Here is a 24,251-nt window from a genome sequence, read left to right as displayed (position 1 = left end):
TATTAAATTGGTTTGTGTTTTTTTTTAAGAGCTGCTTTCCCGAACAGTATCTCAGTTGGAGTGAGTCAGAGGCTTAACCAGTAGATGAACTTTAAACCAGGGCGTTGGTGACAGAAACAGCCGTCTGTGCTATTTGTGTGTATTTTTGTGTCAGCTAGGGATAAGAATAGGAAGAGCGTTGCGTTAAAATGCAGATGACGTTATTTTTCTTCCAGAAAATTCTGCCCGCATTTCAGCTGCTTGCGTTATAATGAAGGAACGGGTTGACTTTTTTTTTTTAACTTATTAAGAGACGGTTTTCTGAGCAGCATGGAAGGCCTTCAGCGTGTATTTTGGTGTTTCGCCTTGTTCTCTTATGGCCACCGAACACAATGGATGTACAACGTCACCTAGGGAAGGATAGACTGACATTTTGCGAAAAAATCACCCATGTGTGTTATAAAAGTTCACAATTTGTACAATAGGTTGTTTTTATTTTAATATTCATACTATTAGCCATGCTAAAAGGCTAAATTTACCATTTATTTGTGTTAATATGTCACTAACTTGTCTCTCTCTTTTTTAAATTGCTTAAGAAAAATACTGTCAATTTTTTTCTTTTTTCTTTTTCTGGCATCTCCGGTGATTTGCTGGAAGTTAAAGTCTAAATAGCTTCTTGGCTCACCATCAGATGGTGGGTTTTCCCTGTAGGAGGTGGCATTAGGGTATTTTGTGGTTGGTTTTTCCTCTCCTTCATGCGTCTTAATGACATCAGTTAGACTTCTAGTCAAACCTGTTTTGTATTTATTCTTCACACTTGCTTCCCCTCTGCTTCCTGCCATACACAGCCCTACCTGAAATGTACCCGTATGTGTACACCTCTTATCGTTGCATGACTCCAAAGGGCTGACGGAGGTCTCACCTGGACAGGTGACATTTTTCTGGTGTTATTACAAAGATTTATGCTGAAGTATCCAAAAGTTTACCCACTGTGGCTTATGTTTTATTCATCAGAACCTGTCTCTATTAATCTATTTGGACTTTTATCCGTTAGCGCCACAGTTTTAATGGCAACTGAAAATGGTGTTGAGTAAACCTGTAAATGTCTTTACCAAGCCAGATCTCCTGAGTTCATGGTTTGGCTGTAAAGAGGATCACCTGGTCAGACAAAGGCTTCACACATCAGAGAAAAGCGGCTATTTATCTTTTTGTGGAGGTGTGCAAAATGTGGAGCAACCTCCTCACACTGCAGAGCGTGTTGAATTCTGCTATAAAGTGACTCATTAGTTGCTGAAACTTCATTTTTGCACACGGGTGAGGAGTGCTGAGGCCTGTTGCAGCTCGCTTTCTCTCTCACCCCGTGGGTGATGTTCTCGTGTGCACGTTAGAGGCGTGGGCACGTGCACAACCAACCGCGCCAACATGGCCCCCCTGCATCGGCTTCCTGTTCATTATCGCACTAATTTAAACATATTTATCTTTGACTTTCAAGGTTTTACACGACCAGGCCCTTAATTATTTGAAATATCTATTAACCTCATATGAGCCTGGGCGCCCTCTTAGGTCAGCTGATAGTGGCTTACTGGTCGCCCCAAAGCCTGATTGGTGACTAAGGGTTGTTGCACTTTTGCAGTCCGGGCCTCCAAACTCTGGAAAGACTTACATGTTGAGATTAGGTTTGCTAAATCTATCACTGCTTTTAAATCTACTCTTAAAACAGTAATAAAAAAAAAAGCTTTCATCTCTGTGTGTATTTAGATTTATTTCATTTCATTTATATTGTATTATTATTGTTTTATTTTTGATTTATTGTTTTATTATTTTAAGCCTTTGTGAAGCACTTTATAACATTGTTAAGAAAATGCTATATAAATAAAGTTATTATTATCATCATCATTATTATCATTAACATGAAGTAGCAGCTGGTCCACATGAATGAACTGACTGGAAAAGTGGAAGAAAGGCTGTTTTTTCCCCCCCAAACACATTCATTAAGAAGCTTTGAATATGATGGTAAATTTGCAGCAACATGTGACGAGCTCAGTACACCGCAGTAAGACTACCTTGAATTCAGGCCAACAGCACTTCCTGTCCCACAGTGTAATGAGGGCAAAAAAAAAAAAAAAATCTCACCCTGATCCTTTGGAAGAATAATCAAGTACTTTACATTAAAAACCATCGGCTCAGACAAATGACTGGTACTAGACACTTAAAGAGATGTAGTTCTGTTGTTAAAGACAGAATCGCTGAGTCTGAGGAAATGTGAGGATCTACAAATACCGACCTGGGAGAGAAAGACAGCGAAGTGATAATGATCAGAAAGTGGGTGGGAGCGTTGCGGGAGAAATGGATAGAAAGGTTTTGCATCGTCCTCCTTCATAAACTGCTGCACATGCACATGGAGACGACCGCAACCACACTACTACCCCCGTCCTGGATAATGAGTCCTTATTTAAACGTGTTGTTGGATTATTATTATTCTGCCCACAAAGCAGTTTTACATCGCTTAAAAGTCTAAAAGGCCTTTAACCGATGTAAAATGGTGTTTAAATGGTGTGCACAGTCGAGGCGAAAACAGTCGGCCTAAATCTGGTTGAAATGTGAAAGTCTAGCTGACATCTGTTAGCTGAAGAGTAAAAAGCAATACAAAGTATTCTAGCACAATATATGGCCGTACATTGTGTATTTTAGACAGCTGAAGTTATTTTGGTGATGCATCATTATGTAATAACGAATTAAAAACATTGTAGTGGCGTATATTTAGTTGGCTATGTCTGGAGCTACATGAGCGCTAACGCGTAGCCGCCTGTTGAAATCGGGATAGTGGTTACTGGGTTGTGGTTTTTCATTATTGTTTTGTCGTCCTTATCTGCTTGCTAGTCCCTTGTTTTACTTAAAACAGTTCATGTCAGACTTCTGCTGAAACTATTTAATAGATAAACTTGGTTTTACTAGGTAGATACATGAAGTTGGGTCAGTACAACAACTATTCCTTCTTCACCCAGCAGCTACTGGGAAACTGTCGGTGTTCATGAAAACACCAGTCGCTGAACAAACCAGTTATTCTGTGGTTTTGGGTTTAGAAGAGTGTAAAATAACAAGCCGAGTTGCACCAATGGTTGGGCCACTGGTCAGAATGGGCAGATATACATTCAAAATATATGATTGATATTTGTAGATCACATTTCAACTGGGCAATCGGTAAGGATGATAATATGATGTGTGTGTGTGTGTGTGGGGGGGGGGAGCAATGATTTTGGTGTTCTTTGCCACGGCGTTTGACATGTGAAGACCAGAACAGGCGTCATCATTTGCCCCGCAGGACTTTTCAGAATTATTTCCCATTCGCTTGTTTTAAGGGACTGTCGATGGCCGCCGATGGCTAGAGCTAAAAGGAGTATTCCTAGATTTACTGAATCAAGATTATTTTCTTGAGAAAAAAAAAAGCTATTTTAATCTGTCATTAGTTTACAACCGCTGAGTTTGTTTTAAAAGCTTTTCACAGGGGATGACCATAGTAACAAACAGCAAAGGAGAATATTTAATTGAAAGAGGCCTGTTTGATTATGGATATGAAGGATAATGGATATAAGGACAGTTGTAACCAATGAATATACTGAAAATGTCAGGTATGTGCTGTATTAATTTGGGAAGATTTGTGCATTGATTTGAATACTTGACAGCCAGGCCTACATGCATTTTTACAAGTTATGTCTTCCACTCATGCCCATAGGCGTACTAAGGGCAAATGACTGAGGCGGTCTAGCTGACTGTGTTGTTCTAAATGCTATTTAGTTATGTGTGGTTATCTGTTAAGCACAGCTAGGTTACTGGTAATGTTTATATTTGCATTTATTTCCATCCTTAGTGCAGCTTGTAAAATTCATTTTTTAAATTTGCCGATTGATTGGTGATCAGTCGATCACACAATTAAAAAAAAAATCAGTGATCAAAATTGACCTTAACAAATCTGATTGGTGTGTCTCTAATTCCAGATACACTGACTCTAGATCTGTGAACTACTTCTGAATGTAGTGCAGTCCATCATGTTGCTGCAAGAATGAAAAAAGCAAAAAAGAAAGTAATACAATTTGTCATCGTAAGCAAGCATACAATAAAATTCTTCCTCTGCATTTGACCCATCCTGTTGTGTGGGAGCATTGGGCACTGTAGGGCCCAGGGACCAACTCCACTTCTTCTTTCCATTGCGTTGGTCAGGGGCATGGACAGGAGTATTAACCCTAACATGCATATCGTTTTGATGGTGGGAGGAAACCCACACAGACATGGGGAGAACATGCAAACTCCACACAGAAAGGATCTGGGACGGCCTGTGGTTCGAACCTGGGACCTTCTTGCTGTGAGACAGACAACAGTGCTAACCACTGGGCCACTGTGCTAGGATCATTATCTTCTCAAAGTATAATGTGCTCTGTCCCTTTTCTGCACTCTAAACCCCCCCCCCCCCCAGAAAGCTCAGATAGAAAGGGAGTTCAGATGTGAGGCCGGCCTGCTGCCTTCCAGACATGCTCTTACTCTGTAAACACAAATCTGTCCCTCTCTTTCGCCCCATTCACTGCCTTTTTGTTTTTCTCACATTCGATTCATTTGATCCAAATGTAAATTCTCTTAATTCAAACCATGAGAGTCCGTCCTGGTGGCATGGCAGGATCTGGGTCATGGTTTTGCTGCCTTCTTTGTGTGCCAACATCTGAACAAACACGTTTCCAATACAACATAGACCAGACCAGCCGAGTGCATTCAGCTCTCTCTGTCGCTCTCTCTCTCTTTCTATCTGTAGCTCTTTCTTTATTTTCTTTTTTCTTTCTTTCTTTTGTCACCTGTGTATTTCTCTTTCATTCTTTCTTCCATTGTTTCTTTCTTTCTATCGCTCTTTTCTTTTTCTTTCTTTGTTTCTTTCTCTCCTTCTATCACTCTTTTTCTTTCTTTCTCTTGCTCTCTATAGCTATCACTCTCATTTTCTTTCTCCCTTTCTTTCTCTCTATTACTCTTTTTCTTTCTTTCTGTCTGTCACACTTTATATTTCTTTCTTTCTTTCTTTCGTTTTTGTTTCTTGTCTTTTATTGTTTGTTTACTTCCTTTAATGGAGTGTGATCTAAAACTGCTTTTATTTTCGCAACAGGATACAAAAAAATCAATGCAACAAAGTGGCAACTTTTAAACTTCCTTGTTGGTGAAGTTGGACTGTCTATATATATATATATATATATATGTGTGTGTGTGTGTGTGTGTGTGTGTGTGTATGTATGTATATTTCACCAGAAAGAAGAAGATAGAAGGGAAACTGTGAAGAAATTGTCCCTGTGTTCACCTTTCTCATAAAAGCCGGAGCTTTAATTGATTTTAAATTTCATAAATTAATGAATCACATGGTTGTGTTTGTACATCGGTGGTGTTATAATGAGGCCATTTGTGAATGATGAATTAACTTTCAGTGATGTTTTCAGGTAATGTTATTTCTGTGAGTCTTTGTTTCACAGCTGCTGTAAATGTGTGACAATGTAGTTAGTCCCCCCCCCCCGATCTGTCTGTTTAATCTCGTTTCCTTCGTTAAGCCCTGCAGTCGTTGTTTCAGGTTGGTTTGTAAAGGTCTTCATTATCGAGGGTTAACGCCGTCTCCACCGCTGTTGTTCTCCCCCTTTTTATTCCCAGTTCTTACTTTCTTAGTTTGCACTCTGGATGTCGAGGAAAACCTCACAGCAGCGATCTGCCGCGCTGGTTCTCCTCCTGCTGGTTTAATGGATGGTTAGACCACAGCGGTTCATTCTGACAGATGGGTTTATTGATTGGAAACTTGGCTGATTGGAAACTTTTCCGTCTCCTCTTTCCTGCTGAGTTGTGTGTTATCGAGTTAGTTAACCAACCGACGCTCCATGCCCTTGTGTTTTGGGCTGATGGTAAAAAGTAGTTTCTTATGGTTTGGTTGATGACGTTGTTTTTTTTTTCTTCTCTCTTTTAATACAGCTTTCTCCCTGGAGGGATCTGGCCTGAGCTTTGCAGACCTGTTCCGTCTGGTGGCTTTCTGTTGCATCAGCAGGTGAGGCACACACACACACACACACACACACACACACACACACACACACACATGCATCAGTATACATCCAAATTCGCTTGCCATGTCTTCTAATTATCTTTGGATGAAGATATACATTCACACCACCCTCTCATCCCCCACCCCACCCCACCCACACACCACACCACACTCTCACCAAGAGATTTAACATCGCGTGTAAACCTTCACACATTTCATAGTTTTTCCATGCTGTGAATCCAGTCATTAGACAGGATGTGTGAAGTCGGCAATCATTCACAGACTGGAGAGATATAATTCAAATGGTGCTTTTGACTGCAACCTTTCATACAGCTGAACAGATGAGGACAGCGGGTATGAAGATTTACACTACCGTTCAAAAGTTTGGGATCACCCAAACAATTTTGTGTTTTCCATGAAAAGTCACACTTATTCACCACCATATGTTGTGAAATGAATAGAAAATAGAGTCAAGACATTGACAAGGTTAGAAATAATGATTTGTATTTGAAATAAGATTTTTTTTACATCAAACTTTGCTTTCGTCAAAGAATCCTCCATTTGCAGCAATTACAGCATTGCAGACCTTTGGCATTCTAGCTGTTAATTTGTTGAGGTAATCTGGAGAAATTGCACCCCACGCTTCCAGAAGCAGCTCCCACAAGTTGGATTGGTTGGATGGGCACTTCTTTGAGCAGATTGAGTTTCTGGAGCATCACATTTGTGGGGTCAATTAAACGCTCAAAATGGCCAGAAAAAGAGAACTTTCATCTGAAACTCGACAGTCTATTCTTGTTCTTAGAAATGAAGGCTATTCCATGCGAGAAATTGCTAAGAAATTGAAGATTTCCTACACCGGTGTGTACTACTCCCTTCAGAGGACAGCACAAACAGGCTCTAACCAGAGTAGAAAAAGAAGTGGGAGGCCGCGTTGCACAACTGAGCAAGAAGATAAGTACATTAGAGTCTCTAGTTTGAGAAACAGACGCCTCACAGGTCCCCAACTGGCATCTTCATTAAATAGTACCTGTTAGAGCCTGTTTGTGCTGTCCTCTGAAGGGAGTAGTACACACCGGTGTAGGAAATCTTCAATTTCTTAGCAATTTCTCGCATGGAATAGCCTTCATTTCTAAGAACAAGAATAGACTGTCGAGTTTCAGATGAAAGTTCTCTTTTTCTGGCCATTTTGAGCGTTTAATTGACCCCACAAATGTGATGCTCCAGAAACTCAATCTGCTCAAAGAAGTGCCCATCCAACCAATCCAACTTGTGGGAGCTGCTTCTGGAAGCGTGGGGTGCAATTTCTCCAGATTACCTCAACAAATTAACAGCTAGAATGCCAAAGGTCTGCAATGCTGTAATTGCTGCAAATGGAGGATTCTTTGACGAAAGCAAAGTTTGATGTAAAAAAAATCTTATTTCAAATACAAATCATTATTTCTAACCTTGTCAATGTCTTGACTCTATTTTCTATTCATTTCACAACATATGGTGGTGAATAAGTGTGACTTTTCATGGAAAACACAAAATTGTTTGGGTGATCCCAAACTTTTGAACGGTAGTGTAAACTGGGCATTTTAATGTCACTTCACATAAGGGATTTGAAAGCCAGATTCTGATGAATTCATCTCACTTTTTGTTTCGTTTTGGATTTTTTTTCCGCACCCTTTTTCTCCACAATTGTATCCGGCCAATTACCCCACCCTTATGAACCGTCCCGGTCGCTGCTCCACCCCCTCTGCCGATCCGGGGAGGGCTGCAGACTACCACATATGCCTCCTTCGATACATGTGGAGTTGCCAGCCACTTCTTTTCACCTGACAGTGAGGAGTTTCACCAGGGGGTCGTAGTGCGTGGAAGGATCACGCTATTCCCCCCAGTTCCCCCTCCCCCCCGAATGGGTGCTCTGACTGACCAGAGGAGGTGCTAGTGCAGCGACCAGAACACATACCCACGTCCGGCTTCCTACCCGCAGACACGGCAAATTGTGTCTGTAGGGACGCCCGACCAAGCTGGAGGTAATGCAGGGATTCGAACCGGCAACCCCCGTGTTGGTAGGCAATGGAATAGCCCACCACACTACCCGGACGCTGGAATTGTGCTTTTACAGAAGCGGGCGATGTTTTCCCTTTCCAACACATTTCCGCAATGGAATAGATTGCCACACCACCCGGACGCCCCCGAATTCACGTCACTTTTGAGTGCATGTGAATCCACGGCAGAATTGCAGTCATGTAAAAAATGATGATATCCATTTGTGATATGTCCAGAATGTACAAGAAGAATTGATTTTGACTTTCTCAGAATGTTGTACGTTTAAAGCTGCAATTCAGTATTTTCTCCATCAGTAAAAGTTTATGTTCTCCATGTGTACGATGGAGTCAGGCTCCATCACACTACCAGTCATCTGTGTCATGGTTGGAGACACTCCCCAGTCCAGTGTTCCCATATAGTGTGATGGAGTTTGTACTACATTTGACTGTCTGTTAGCTTCGGCCCCAGGATCCATTTTTACAAGGGTGGGAACTGTTTCCTGCTGAGCTGATGGCCCACCAGCCACAACGGCTGCTACACCTGGTTTGTAGTCCCAGATAATCAGAGTCAACAGGTCTGTTTCTCTCTGCCTCCTACATCTAACTATATCCCAACACTGTTCTACTGGGAGACTGGCTGTCTGTCCACCACCACCACCACCACATCACCTCCACTTCTCACATGGAGGAAATAAACACTTATTAATGGTGGAAAGTTGTGCACTGCAGCTTTAATTTCCTGTTAGGATTGCCCTGATTTGAATTCATTTGAGAGCTTTGGAAACTCAGTGAATGCTTCAGAGAGGCGTGTAAAAGAGCCACAGGGAGGAGGGAGGCTGCTGAGGAATGTTACCCCCAGGCCTCGGTGTGGTTTGAGTCCGCGGCTCGGCCAGAATTACTGCACACACCCATAACATGGCAAGCCCTCTTCCAGTATCATGACTCACAGGCCTGCAGTCACTTTGCCTTCACTCTCCTTTTCAGTCCTTCTTATCCACCTCCTTATTTGACCTCTTTAAGGTTAGGGTCACTTGACGTTGGACAACAAGGTTCCTGTGACCATTCACACACACGTCCTTCATCTGACATCCATACTCCACCTACATGGTTCAAACGGTGAACTGTGTAAAATAAAACAGTAAATTAAACAAGATGCATGGATAAATAAGGTACAGTAAAAACATAGCATCTCGGTGGGGTGTCCGGATAGTGTAGTGGTCTATTCCGATGCCTAGCAACACGGGGATCGCCGGTTTGAATCCCTGTGTTACACCGACTTGGTTGGGCATCCCTACAGACACAATTGGCCGAGTCTGCAGGTTTGAAGCTGGATGTGGGTATGTGTCCTGGTCGCTGCACTAGCGCTTCTTCTGGTTGGTTGGGGCACCTGTTTGGGGGGAGGGGAAACTGGGGGGAATAGCGTGATCCTCCCACGCACTACAACCCCCTGGCGAAACTCCTCGCTGTCGGGTGAAAAGAAGTGGCTGATGACTCCGCATGTATCTGAGGAGGCATGTGGTAGTCCGCAGTCCTTCCCGGATCGGCAGAGGGGGTGGAGCAGCGACCGGGACGGCTTAGAAGAGTGAGGTAATTGGCCAGGTACAATTGGGGAGAAAAAGGGGGGGGGATCCAACCCCCCCTCAAAAAAACAAAAACAAAGTAGGGCAGGATAAACAGTTATGGTTGACCTGTATTATCTGTTCTTGTTCAGGTGCATAATTGACAGTGGCACTGAGGAAAACATACAGCATACTTATTTGATTTACAGCGAGGTAACCTGTACATTCTACATGATGGCGAGAGCTCATATTCTTTGTAAAGGATGTGATGAGGTCTGCCTTGCCTCGCCTGGCAGCCAGACTTTAGACCATGGGAATAAAGTCTGGTCCACACTGTTGTTTATCAAGTTCAGGAGCAGCCTGCTTTGACCGGAGAAGGCTTTTTTGATGACATTCACGACGATCAGTCACAGACTTTTGCTTTGGGATGACGTTCAGGGGCGGTCAATTCTGAAACGGTGCGACCAGAAAACCAGATCCACATGAAACTACTCTTCACATACAATGGCCCGGTCTCAAAGTGATGTTATGGTGTAAACTTCACAGACTGAAAAAAAACCCCAATTCACCCGTGTCATCCGTAAGTGGGACACTTGTGATTGACATTGCAGATAGCCAATGAGAGTGGAGCCTTCAGAATCTGGATTCCTCTGCACAGATAAATTGTCTCGTCTCTCAAGACTACAGTCTGCTACAATTATCTTGACAGTCTATTGATTTCTGTTTCCTGTTTCCAGGGATGTGTTGCCGTTCACGCTGAAGCTTCCAAAAGCCATCGCTTCAGCTAAAACATCTGCTGATCTGGAAGAGGTCACCAAACTTGGAGCAGGTTTGATTTTTTTGTTTCCTCATCTAGTTAAACTTGACAAGAGTGTTTTTGTCAGTGGATTGGAACCAGCCCTCCAGTTATCACAGTGATGACAGAACTGTATTTAGGTGTGAATTTACTAGTGTGTGACAAAGACCATGATGAAGATACAACACGGTCATCATTTTTTGCAATAAAGGCTTTTCTTCCTCTCAGTTTTCCCCCTTTTAATCCCCAATTGTATCCGGCCAATTACTCCAGCTCTTCCGAGCCGTCCCGGTCACCGCTCCACCCCCTCTGCCCATCGGGGGAGGAATGCAGGCTACCACATGTCTCCTCCGATACATGTGGAGTCGCCAGCCGCTTCTTTTCACCTGACATTGAGGAGTTTCACCAAGGGGATGTAGCGCATGGAAGGATCACGCTATTCCCCCCAGTTTCCCCTCCCCCTTGAACAGGCGCCCCGACTGACCAGAGGAGGCGCTAGTGCAGTGACCAGGACACATAACCACATCCGGCTTCCCACCCGCAGACATGGCCAATTGTGTCTGTAGTAACGCCCGACCAAGCCGGAGGTAACACGGGGATTTGAACCGCCGACTCCCGTGTTGTTATGCAACGGAATAAACCACTACGCTACTTGGACGCCCAAAGCGTTTTTATGGGATTTAGTGGAGGAGACTTGCTTTTGAGAGGAAATAGGTTATGCGACTTGGCCTTCCTCACATCCCACCGGATTTTTTTTTTATTTTTTAATTTTGGCTTGGATTGAATTTGCCTTTTTTGAAATAAACTTGCTTAAAGATGCCTTTTGGACAGATTACAAGATGGTTTCCAAATAGAAGTGTGTGTGTGTGTGTGTGTGTGTTTGCTAACAGCCCAGAAATTAGCATTAGCCTTGGTTAGCCAGTTAGCATTTTGTGACACTTGATTGAATTTCTTTGCTGTAATGATGCTGTTGTCTGACTGCAGAAACAAAGATATGTCCATGACAACACGTTTGTTTTGTTACACACTGTGTTGAAACACAAAATATGTGATCACAGACAGAATTGAAGGTGGCAGAAAGTTGGTTGTTTAACATCGTTGGCAACTGGGCGATGGGGAGAACTGATCCTTACAGTTACTGAGAGGCAGCGGATGTGTTGGCCATATTTTAGAAGCTGAAGGATTGAGGTTTGATTTGGGCGTGTGACCTTCACACTGCAGATAGGTGAACATTACGCCGCCGTTTATTTCAGTTTTTCTGCTCATCATTCATTATCCGAACAATAGACGACAGTCATTTCCAGACTAAACTTAAGTAGATAATAAAATCCCACCAGAATGTTTGGTTTCTGTGGCTGTGACTCAACCGTGAGCCGTCATGTGTAAAAAAAAAAACAAACAAAAAAAAACAACTCCGTCTCTGCTCACCCAAAACTATTTAATCACATTCTCCTTTTAATGTGGTTTTGCCACTGACATACATGGCCTTTGTCTGTGTGTCTCTTTTACTCTTCAGTTCTCCCTCCTTTTCTCAAGACACCTGCTTGTTTAGTGATGCAGATGAGGGGAACGTCAACCTGAACACAATGCAGGGGTTTGTCTGGGGGCAGGACAGCGTCACTGGCGCTCTTACTGATGTACATATGGATGACAGTCTGTGTGTGCATGTGTGTGTGCGCGTGTGTGTATAGTTGTGTGTCTGTGCCCTTCATGGGTCTGACGGACAGATCCGAGATGAGGTAATGTCAACAGTGTCTTGTTACCTGCTGCCTATTTAAGGTTTTGAGGTCGACAGCTCATCTTTTCAACAAGTGTGACGTCATTTGTCTTTAGGAGACAGAGTCTGCCTTCTGTGTGGGTCTTCAAACACTTTGTAAGGAACATTCAGCAAATTTTTGTCACTGAATGATTGATACCAGCCACCTGCTAGCATTTCTTAGCATTCACAAAAGCTGATCTATCTATCTATCTATCTATCTATCTATCTATCTATCTATCTATCTATCTAGCTAGCTAGCTAGCTAGCTAGCTAACTATTTATCCATCTATCCATACATCTATCTGTCGGTATAACTTTATGACACGTTTGATACGCTAAAATGCAATGCCGTTTAATTCATATGAATGTAAAGGGCTTATAAAAAGAGGGTAATGGTAAAAGAAGAAAACAGGCACAACACACAAATAAAAAGCAAAAATATTGAATTTATTAATCTTAATGAAACAAAGATAAGAAGATCTAACCGAATAATAAATTAGAATAACATAAATAGAAATAATAGATTGAATTAAAACAGAGAGAATCCGTAATTGATCAATGGCAGATCATCAGCTAATAAATAAAAGTAGAACAGGTTGATCAACTTGAATGAAAAGTGAATGAGACCTTACGTAACTTTCATCTCAAATGAACATGTCCCACCTGCTGTACCTTCCCCTCTTTCTGATAACGCTTCATTAAACCTCACATGAGGCGTTTTAAACGGAGCCAACACAACATTTCCATCTGCACACATGCTGCTGCTGAGGTTGACCACATCGACTGGTACTGGAGGCTTGTGATGTCTTGGAGAACCGGTTTGTTTCAATTAGAGTTCAATGCTTCATCAGGTATTCACCATTCAGATCTGTTCTTCATGGAAGTCTGTCCTCCGCCGGACCCAAACCCAGTGAGAAATATAGGAAACGCTTTACAGCGCACACATGTATGGAATTTTTTTCCCCGTTTCCTCCCCAGTTGTACCTGTCCAATTACCCCAGTCTTCTGAGCCGTCCTGGTTGCTGCTCCACCCCCTCTGCCGATCCGGGGAGGGCTGCAGACTACTACATGCCTCTTCCCATACATGTGGACTCGCCAGGCGCTTCTTTTCACCTGACAGTGAGGAGTTTCACCAGGGGGATGTAGCGCGTGGGAGGATCAGGCTATTTCTCCCAGTTCCCCCTCCCTCCTGAACAGGTGCCTCGACCGACCAGAGGAGGCGCTAGTGCAGCGAACAGGACACATACCCACATCCGGCTTCCCATCCCCCGAACACGGCCAATTGTGTCTGTAGGGACGCCCAACCAAGCCGGCGGTAGCACGGGGATTCGAACCGGTGAGCCCCGTGTTGGTAGGCATTGGAATAGACCGCTACGCTACCCGGACGCCCAGAAATTTTACTTTTACTTCATCATTGAACCCAGCTTCTCTTCTTTCACAATACTAGTCTTCACTTCTACACCATGAAGAAGAAACAAAAGCCTTTTGGTTTTCTTTTTGACAGTTGATATAAAAAGCAGAAAGTAAATTCTGAAATCCGGAAAGTAACATGGTGGCACCTTAATGAGATTATCTTTATGATGAGACTTCTCTTCATAGTGTTCATTAGTTTTGATAACTCTCCTCTGACACGGCAAAAGGATAGTTCACCCCCAAAATGAATACATCACTATCTGCTTGTCCTCATGTCAGCAGAAACGTCCGGTTTCCATGCGACTCTGAAGGAGTTGGCAACAAACTGCCATCTGCTTTCGTCCAGACAATGGCTGTGGATGGTGGCCAGATGGTTGAAGTTCCAGAAGTGGAAAAGAAAAATTACCGTAAAAGTTCTCCAAATGACTCATACGGTACAGTCCAGGTCTTCTGACGCTATATGATAGATCTGCAAGTGGAAAAGACTGGAAGTAAATCCATTATTTACTGCAAACCTTCCCTTGCTTGTCTCTATTGGTGTGTTGTTATTTATTATGATGGGGGAACTGAAGCTCAATCTACTGAATCACTAAAAAAGATCTTTACCTAAAAGAGCACCATCATATCTGATGGATATAATAATGTTCTTCTTGTTGGTACCACCAGCATGATCCACATAACACCAGCAAACTGAATCATTGGCTGACACTGACTTTTTTTTAACAACTTTTCTGTAGAAAAATCAGCCTGTCAGCCCTTTCTGGTAGAATGCATGACCTGTTGGCAGACTGTTTTACCCAGTGTGGACAGTTTGACTGGTGTGCATCTTGACTTGTGAGCGACATGTGGCTCTGATAAGAAACGCCATCAGTACAGACCTTATCGGTTCGGTCGGTTCCTCCCACTTTCTTACTGGTACTTTAAAAATATCATTGCTCGGTACCCGCCCATCCCTATAATAAGCACAGCACAGTTCATTATGTAGTAAAGCTTACAGTTTAAGTGTGGAACTCTGCAAGGCAGCATGGGTTAGAGTTTAACTTAATTCCAGTGTGTGTGTGTGTGTGTGTGTGTGTATGGGTGTGTATGGGTGTGGGGGTCTTGTCTGTGTTTATGGTTGTGTATGGGTGTGCGTGTGTGTGTGTCTGTTTGTGTATATGGGTGTGTATGAGTGTGCGTGTCTGTCTTTGTGTGTGTGTGTGTGTGTTTTATAAATCAAGGCTCATTTCAGCCGTCTTGACACACGTTGCCATTGGCTCACTAAAGAATTTCCATGTTGTTAGAGCGAGAAAAAAATATGTCATGCCACCCCAACTATGTTTACTAGTACTAGTGTGTGTGTGTGTGTGTGTGTGTGTGTGTGTGTGTGTGTGTGAGTGACAGAGAGAGAGCGAGAGAGCAACACTTCAGAGACTGATGCAACATTTCAAACCTTCGACGGTTGCTTGTGTTAGCGTGCTCATGTGCGTGTGTGCTTTTTGTACATGTGTGATCCTACAATTCGACACATCAGTATAAGTCTCCTCTTTGTAGAAATGGCTGCAGAACTGGTCATGAAACACGAGAAGTGCATCAAAAGCCATTTCTGAATGCCAACACGGGAATGTTGTAGAGAGAATTAACTCCATTCAGCAGTGAGAGCCGGGCAGAGAGAGAGAATCAAGCCAACGCTGAGTAAAAAGGGAGGACCGAAAAGAACTGACTCTTGTTTTTGTGTGTGAATGGTGTGGCGAGAGAGCGAGAGAGAGAGGAAGAGGGGAGGAGAGAAAAACAGAAGGAGCATGCAGGAGGAGGGGGGAGAGGTGGGAATGCTGTGTTGACAGTCCGCCCACACACACAAGTTAGCATGAGTGAGTCATTACACACTCACACACTCACACACACCACAGAGGGAGGGAGGGAGGGAGAGGGAGAGAGAGGGTTTGCTAACGAAAGACGGCAGTTGAGTTTCGGCTTATGGAGCGACAGAAGAGCACCTTGGTCTTCTCCGTCTGAATCACAAATTTGCCGTCTCTTTTTGAATCGGAGAGTAAGTAATGTCTGATTCTTCCGCTCCTCTCTGTAAAGGACTTGTGTGTGTGTGTGCGTGTGCGTGAGTGTGCGTGTGTGTGAGTGAGTGAGTGAGTGTGAGACACCGGTGTTGTACTGGTGTTGGCCGTCTATCTGGCGTGGCTCTTTTCTTCAGATACAGCAGAAATCAGAGAAGTTGCTGCAGCTATTATTTTTCTGATGTTGTATTCATATGGCCACAAAAAAGAAAAAAGTTGTGAGTGCTTTGTCTTTTCTCTCTGCAGAAGTCATCAGCAGTGTTTTGGCCCAAAGTGGCATTTAGCGGTTTGGTGCAGATTGCAGTATTTCATGATGATGTGCTGTTGGGTCACTGCAGTATATCAACCGGCCTACATGGTATTTAAATCTAGAATGTGGAACTTTCACATTTTAGGTGAATGTCCGTGAAATTCAAGCGTGTTGTCAGATGAGTTCACAAAATGATAATCAAGCCTCTCATCATCAGGTAAATCTCTCTGTATTTCACAGTATACCGGAGTTTTACATCCGGTACACTGTCTCTGGTGTCTGTGGCGACATTCCCGCGCTGGCACACCGGAAGTAATGCGTTGTGACGCGTTTCGCGTCAACCAGAGCTGAACTTCCGTGTGACGAAAGCGCTCGCACGCCTCTGATTAGCTTACCTCAAGTGCTTTCTGCCGGAAAGCTTCCGGGCTTGGAAGATATGGCGGAAAAAAAACCTGAGAAACGTCTACGAAAAGTTTCTGATGCTCGGGAAAAAAAGAAAAAGAAATTCGCCGTTCGGAGGAAGGATGAAAGTCAAAGAAGAAAGCCATCGGCGGCGAGGAAGAACGCGGATAACCGTCCATTCCTCCATCCGTTATCCAAACCGCTTATCCTGCGCTCAGGGTCGCGGGCGTTTTCCTCGCTGGAGAGCGCTGAAGGAAGAGACGTAATTACTCTCTCTGCCGGAAGGGGGAGACAAAACTCCGGCACTGCAGGTTTAACGTTTAAGGTCACTATTTCGTCTCCGTTATGAAACGTAGTTTGGACGACAAGGTCGGTGTTTCCATTCACACACGCTTACTGCTTACTGCAGCATATTACGTCCATTCTCCCACTGTGTACTTCCAGTGTTGAGATGTATAGAAAACAATGAAAATACAACTAAGTAGACAAGAGGAATAGCCAGGATACAGTAAACGTACTGTAACGTGCATGGATAAGACGACACGCTGGCCGCTGGCTGGCGGGTCTGACCCTTTAGCCGAGCGGTTAGCGACGTCTCCTGCGGTGCGGGCGATACGGGTTCGCTTCCCGGCCGCGGCAGTACCTGTGGTTGCGTTGTCCCCCGAATTCGCTACAATACAACTAAGTAGACAGGAATAGCCAGGATACAGTAAAAGTACATCATCTCAACACAGGACGGGATAAACCGTTATACTTAATCTGTATTACGTTTTCTCATCCAGTAGCTTGACTGACGAGTGACACCGAGAAAAACGTAAAAGTTATTTGATTTACACTGAGATACCCTGTGTATCTCCTACATAGCTTGGAGGCAGGATATCGGTAATTTCCCCGAAGTTTTGAAGTTGAGATATTGATCTCACGGATAAGTTCCCAAACCATGTTGAGATGCTGTTGTGAAGCATGTTTTCAGTAGTTGCTCTCCAGAGCAACACGGTATTGCTAGAGTAAATTATAGTATGATGGTGTTTTTGTGTTTGGATTTTATGTACGGTGATGGTGTGTCAGATTATTCTTTTTAAGTTGACTTTCTGTGTTGATAGACTTGATGAAATGTGGCTTTGCACCAGGGAAGCCGACCCGCTGCGTATGGCCATGCTAAAGATGATCATAATATTGATTTACCGCGATTGCGTTGGTTCTGATTTTTCTTGTTTTGGTCAGGTGCTGGATTATATGGAAAATACTATTATCATGATAAACATGCAATTTTACATGATATATCTGGTTCCACATGTAAAAATACTATGTTTAAGGATCCAGCTGAGGGTTCATCATAGTGATCTGTTTGGTAATGTAAAATATAATATCAAACTAAAACTAGTTTTCACACGATACTCCCTCAAATATTTTACACCTAATTTTGTGAGAATTTGTAGGTCAATGTTGTGTATCATGATATGATAATAATTGAGTTTCATCCCGATACAAAGCCATTGAAAGATGATGATGATGATGATGATGGTATTGAATTGCTGTCCAGCCTTTTCTCTGGTCTGATGTGGTGTGTTAAGGTGATAGAAGGCATGTTGTGGGTTTTTAATCCCTACGGTTTTTAGCAAGTAAGCAAAGACCAAATAATTGACGGTTTCATAATTCCTTTCATAATCTGTGAAATTCCTGCACTAATGCAAAAGGACATTTCCTGGTTAACAGGAACTGTTCTCTGGGTTGGTACTTATTAATTCTTTATTCGGGAGATCAGGCTGTGAAAGCCATCGTCCAGCCGGGTTTGAACAAGTTGGCCCTGGCATCCAGCCAGACGGACCGTTGCATGCCATGCCCTACGGGCCGACATGGCATGCAATGGGTAGGAGGGGGGTAGGGGAGTAGGGGGTGGGATGGGGGGTAGGAGGGGTGGGGAGTTGGATGGGATGGGGGGAATAGGAGGGGGTGCAGGGTTAGGAAGGGTGGGGGGGGAGGGGGTTGGGGGGAGTTACGTCACAGCATGCCAGTGAAATGCCAACATGGACGATTTGGGCTTAATGTCAAAGAAAAACCTAACATCTGTAGCCTATTTGGCAATATTATGACTTTTACCTGGTTTGTAGTTGTAGTATATTTATTTATTTCTATTAAGTAATTTATTTTCTGTTTAGCATCTTTTAAATTATTATTGATGTTAGAATTTAATTTGGAGTAAAGCTTTTGAATAATCGGGATGGTGGCGCAGTGGTTAGTGCGGTCGCCTCACAGCAAGAAGGTCCTGGGTTCGAGCCCCGGGGTAGTCTAACCTTGGGGGGTTGTCCTGGGTCATCCTCTGTGTGGAGTTTGCATGTTCTCCCCGTGTCTGCATGGGTTTCTTCCGGGTGCTCCGGTTTCCTCCCACATTCCAAAGACATGTAGGTCAGGTGAAACGGCCGTACTAAATTGCCCCTAGGTGGGAATATGTGTGTGTGTGGTGGCCTGACAACTTGTCCAGGGTGTCTCCCCACCTGCTGCCCAATGACTGCTGGGATAGGCTCCAGCATGCCCGTGACCCTGAGTGCAGGATAAGCGGTTTGGATAATGATGGATGGATGGATTTTGAATAATCATCTTGAGCGTGGCACAGCATCTGACGGAGCTTTGACGTAATCAAACCTTTCTGCAAGCAACACAGTTAAAGTTACATGAATAAACATATATAAAAGAGTGTGAGCATTTTATTTGAAATATTTAAACATAAAAACATATTTAATAGCAATGTCTCCTCCATTCAAACAACGGCTTGATATACGGTCCGATCACCAATAAGCACAAGCCTATAAATTAGACAACGAAATTGTGTATCACGATATGATGATATTTGAATTTCATCCTGATGCAGCACCGTTGACAGATGATAAATGATAAAGTGTTGTCCAACCTTATGTTGTAGGTGTGTTGTATTAACTGGATTATTACATATCTGTTGTTGTTTTTTCTCTTTCAGGCTTCTGGGAATCTGAGCTCTGCCACACTGGGAAGGACTTGGTCTACTGGTTGTCAGGGACGACGACTCCCAGCAGACCACCCCCACCCATCCCGAAACCAGTCTCCACAGAAACCACCCTGATAACCACCCCAGTAACAACCTCGGAGCGCCCGCGGCTAAGAACTCGCACCCCTTCGGAGCTCGAGTGCTGTCAGTCCAACGGTGCTCTTTGCTTCATCAACCCGCTCTTCATCAAAGTCCACCAATCAGAGGAGGACACTGGCAGCCCCCTGTGCACCAACACTGCCACCACCGCCGCCGGCCTGGCTGAGCAGCTCCTGAGGGAGAACCAGGACCAAACAGAAACAACCAGCAAGGAGTCTCTGCACAGAGACGAAGGCTCTCCTGGGAGCCACTCCGGTGCTACCAACCGCCCACGGAGCGACGCCATCCCGGTCAGCAGTGCACACAGGTCAAACCGCACTCCTCCCCCTCGCCCGCCGCCTCCCCACCGCACCCCGCGCCGCGCTGGGCTCCCTCACCAACCACGCAGCATGCCTGAGAAGATCTCCTGGATAAACCTCCCCAAGGAGAAGGCGGGGGAGAAGGAGAAGGGCAGCAGCTTCCTCTTTCGCCTGGGCTCCTCCCTAAGCATCAGCCCTTCCTCCTCCTCCTCCTCCTCTCCTCACAAGAGGCTCAGCATCAGCGCACCCATCTCCATCCCCCGCCCCTCCCTTCCGCTCTCTCTCAGCTCGCTCTCCTCCCCTTCCTCCTCCTCGTCTCCACACCGGGCCAAAGTCTCGCCATCATCCAGCGAAATGGAGGACGCACACTGCCACCTGGCACTGGAGGAGCAGACCATCGAGAGGGCGCTCAGCCGTGTCCAACTGACCCGGCAGAACGCCATCTCGCCCGGCACGCCGGCCTCCTGCAGTCTGCCAGAGCCCTCTGCCATAAGGAAGGAGGGAGAGGAAGAGGAAGAGAGAGGCGAGGAGGGAGGTAATGGGAGCCAGCGGCTGAGCAACATGAGTCTCTCCACTGACTCCTCTGACTCGCTGGACTTCTCCCACTCTTCTTCCTCCTTCTTCCTACCGCCTCTGCACGACCCCAGCCCGCCTACCGCTGCTGACTACGCCGCGCACCTCCCGCTCTCCCTCCCGCCATCGCACCTCCCCTACAGCAGCATGGAGGAGGATGAGGAAGAGGAGGATGAGGAGGAGGATGAAGAGGAGCAGGACTGTGGTGTCGGTCTTGAGAGCGACCAGGACCAGGACGTTACCATGGTGCCACCGGGACGTGGCAGAAAGCGGCGTGCAAGCGCAGGAGCCCTGGTCCTCCAGCGGGCCCTGCAGGGCCACCTGAGGAAGATGAGTGGCGTCTTCAATTCGCTGCTGACACCAGAGAAGAGGGCGGTCCGCCGCGTGGTGGAGCTCTCCAGGGACAAAGGCTCCTACTTCGGCTGTCTGGTGCAGGACTACCTGAGCTACATGAGGGAGGGCTCGGGGGCCCAGGCCTGGCAGGGCCACGCCTCGGGGCCCGAACTGCTGCAGACGCTGCGCCAGTTCATAACCCAGATGAAGAGTTACCTGCAGCAGAGCTCTGACCTGGAGCCGCCCATCGAGAGCCTCATCCCAGAGGAACAGATTGGTGAGTGTGTGTCTTTGTGTGTGTGTGTGTGTGTGTGTGTGTGTGTGTGTGTGTGTTAGGGCTGAATGATATTGAAAAAAAATCAACCTTGTGATATTTTTGTTTTGCGATATGTGCTCCAGTATTTATGAGGAGTTGTTTAAATTCACAAGACACAAACAGCTTTTAACTCCGAAAACTTCATTTGCAAAGAGTTGATCACTTTCGCAGTATTTCGGGTGATTTCAAAGGCAGAAATAAAGTAGGTATCCAAGACGTTGTTAAATCAGACTAAATTACATTACTTGTTAGATGTGCTAGAACATTTCAAGAGTGGTCATAAAAAGCAGATTTTGCAGGATTTTGTTTTCTGTCAAGCAGTTAGAGTTTTAGTATGTCATGTCTGATGGGCCTGTCTGAAAATTTTGCAGTTTAAAAAATAAATATGACATCCAGTGAGTTTACACACCAACTCCAGAAAAGCGGTCTGTCATCAGTGTTTTCAGAGCAGTTTCAATTTTTAGCGTTTTTTTCACATCCGTCCACAAGCTGTGAGAGATTTTCTTTACAGTTGTTGGGTGATGATAACATATTTAAAAAAGTGCATGTGCAAAAATTCGGACTTGGTGTGCAGAGGCTGCATGTGTGCAGTATAATCATGCGGTAATGGAAAAGTAATGTGAGCTGGAAAAGTTCTGTCAGAGTAGAGTATATTTATATTAATGTGGTGGATGCAGCAGTTTCACTTCACCGTTTCACATGCTGTGTGTGTGTGTGTGTGTGTGTGCTTGCATGTGTGCGTGCCTGCATGTGTGTGTCTATATGTATGTGTGTGTGCGTGTCTGTGTGTGTCTATATGTGCGCGTGTGTGTGTGTGTGTGTGTTTGATTGTGTGCACGTGTGCATGCGGGTGTCTGTTTGTGTGTGCGTGCCTGCCTGCCTTTGTATGTTTATATGTGTGTGTGCGTGTGTGTGTGTGTGTGTGTGTGTGTGTGTGTGTGTGTGTGTGTACATACAGACCAGCAGTGGTCTTGATGGTGGGTGTGCTCCTCGTCTATAAAAGGTGTTGTGTTGTATTTGGAGCTTCGGTTTGGAAGAATTAAATGCTTTATTTAAACACTTGATTGCAGTGTCGGTGAAGTGAAGTGGAATTTGCCGCAGTGCAGCTCTCAGTAACATGGAAGTTGTTGTATCGCACAATACCCAATACACAAAAACAAAGTAATCACATCACGTGAGTTCAATAAAATCCACATCCAGTAGACATTAGACCCACAGTTGTGATGCGGTTGCTTCATGTAGGCCTGTGGTTCTTTGTTTGGTGCTGTTACATTTAAGGTGTCTGTTCAACCCAGTGAGTGTGTATGTGTGTGTGTGTGTGTGTGTGTGTGTGTGTGTGTGTGTGTGTGTGTGTGTCAGCCCGAGTGCAGCAACAACAACCGAGGAGTCCACAAGACCATTTTCAACTAACAACAGATTTTTTTTTTTTTTTGGATCCCCCCCCCCTTTCTCCCCAATTGTACTTGGCCAATCCCCCCACTCTTCCGAGTCGTCCCAGTCACTGCTCCACCCCCTCCGCTGATCCGCGGAGGGCTGCAAGCTATCACATGTCTCCTCCAATACATGTGGAGTCGCTGGCCGCTTCTTTTCACCTGACAGTGAGGAGTTACGCCAGGGGGACGGAGCGCATGGGAGGATCACGCTATTCCCCCTAGTCCCCCCCCCCCAAATAGGCGCCCCGACTGACCAGAGGAGGCGCTAGTGCAGCAACCAGGACGTATACCCATGTCTGGCTTCCCACCTGCAGACACGGCCAGTTGTGTCTGAAGGGACGCCCGACCAAGCCAGAGGCAACATGGGGATTCGAACCGGTGATCCTCATGTTGGTAGGCAACGGAATAGACCGCCACGCTACCTGGACGCCCCACCGATTTATATTCTTACGGAAATGCTCAATACCATACATATCTTAGAGAACAATATAGAGAACGTGGGCGGCTCTGTGGCCCAGTGGCTAGCGCTGTCACCTCACAGCAAGAAGGTCCTGGGTTCGAACCAACTTTGGAGGTCATCCTCTGTGTGGAGTTTGCATGTTCTCGGCGTGTCTGTGGTGGGTTTTCTCCGGGTGCTCCGGTTTCCCCCACCATCAAAAAAGACGCTAGCATTTAACCCATGCTAGCTACACAGCTAGCATGGGTTAAATGCAGAGAGGAATTGCCCTACGGGGATCATTAAAATAAAGTATATCAAATTATATATCAGTAACATGAGTGTAACACAAGGCAGAAACCTCATTAGCAAACACACACGCATGCACTGATGCAAAGACAGAAACGTACACAAACACAGGCAAGCTGCAAGACTGAAACAAACGCACACAAAAACACAGAAACAAACTCAACGATAGAAACAGACATGCATGCACACACTGGCACGCAAACACATCAACACGAGACACAGAAACACACACAAATACACACACACACACACACACGCTGATATGCAAACAGACAGAAACACACACAAATACGCACAAACACACACACAGACACCTGCCGGAAGGATGGGCTGAATGACGTGTCCTCGGCTCCTCTGGCGGCGTCGGGCCGCATGTAAACAGACAGCACAAAGACTTTTCTTTCCTCCGGCGGACGTGGGCTGATGACTAAACCCGTTGCCACCGCCTCCATTCAATACTGCAGCTAGGAGGAATAACGCCAGGCTTAAAGTATGAAATGAGGACAGATCTGATGACCAGAACTCATTATCTAGTCCAGAAACACCAATCTGCAATGCCGCCATTTTGAATCTGGGTCCATCACTTCTCCTCAGTGCTGACTTGCTGTGCTGCAGGAACAGTTGTCTGCATATTGTTTTACTCAGCGACGTTGAAAACATCACTTTAGCCTTGTTTACACCGCTTGGTACGCTGTGAAGGTTTATTCATCTTACTTAAATGCAAACAAATGTTTTTGTGTGCGCGTCTGCTAGATTGAGTCTTTGTTTACCACCAGACTGAAGGGAAAGAGTCATCCTCTTGGTGTTTTGCATGTTGCGTGTCATACATGGTGTGCCACGTGCCAGCTCTCTGAAAAGTCTATTTTTGTGGCCGATGACACACTACAAAGAGCATTTTTTAGTGACTTTGTGGAAATGTATCGCTTGCTCACAGACCGCTTTCCGTCGCCCAGCTGGATGCGTTTTGGTGGCGGTCTGCCACGACAGACGAGTGAATGAACCCCACCTCCCTCCATGTCCGTCTCCTCCTTTACATCTACAGCCAGAGGACTGGAGACCACGACCACCCCATATCTCTCTCTCTCTCTCTCTCTCTCTCTCTCTCTCTCTCTCTCTCTCTCTCTCTCTCTCTCTCTC

At 45.1% G+C, this 24,251-nt stretch overlaps 1 protein-coding gene across 1 annotated transcript in view; it reads left to right on the top strand.

The window, feature by feature from the left end:
* The window catches only part of rin2a (Ras and Rab interactor 2a), a 77,632-nt gene that overhangs the window by 38,722 nt on the left and 14,659 nt on the right, over positions 1-24,251 (top strand). Inside the window, exons 6-8 of the mRNA XM_056291700.1 lie at positions 5,965-6,037; positions 10,364-10,455; positions 19,269-20,897. Coding sequence (XP_056147675.1) covers positions 5,965-6,037; positions 10,364-10,455; positions 19,269-20,897 — 1,794 coding nt within the window. The remainder of the gene's footprint in view (positions 1-5,964; positions 6,038-10,363; positions 10,456-19,268; positions 20,898-24,251) is intronic.

The sequence above is a fragment of the Lampris incognitus genome, chromosome 13 (assembly GCF_029633865.1).
Source record: "Lampris incognitus isolate fLamInc1 chromosome 13, fLamInc1.hap2, whole genome shotgun sequence".
Taxonomy (NCBI): domain Eukaryota; kingdom Metazoa; phylum Chordata; class Actinopteri; order Lampriformes; family Lampridae; genus Lampris; species Lampris incognitus.
This window is presented reverse-complemented; position numbering and strand designations above follow the sequence as displayed.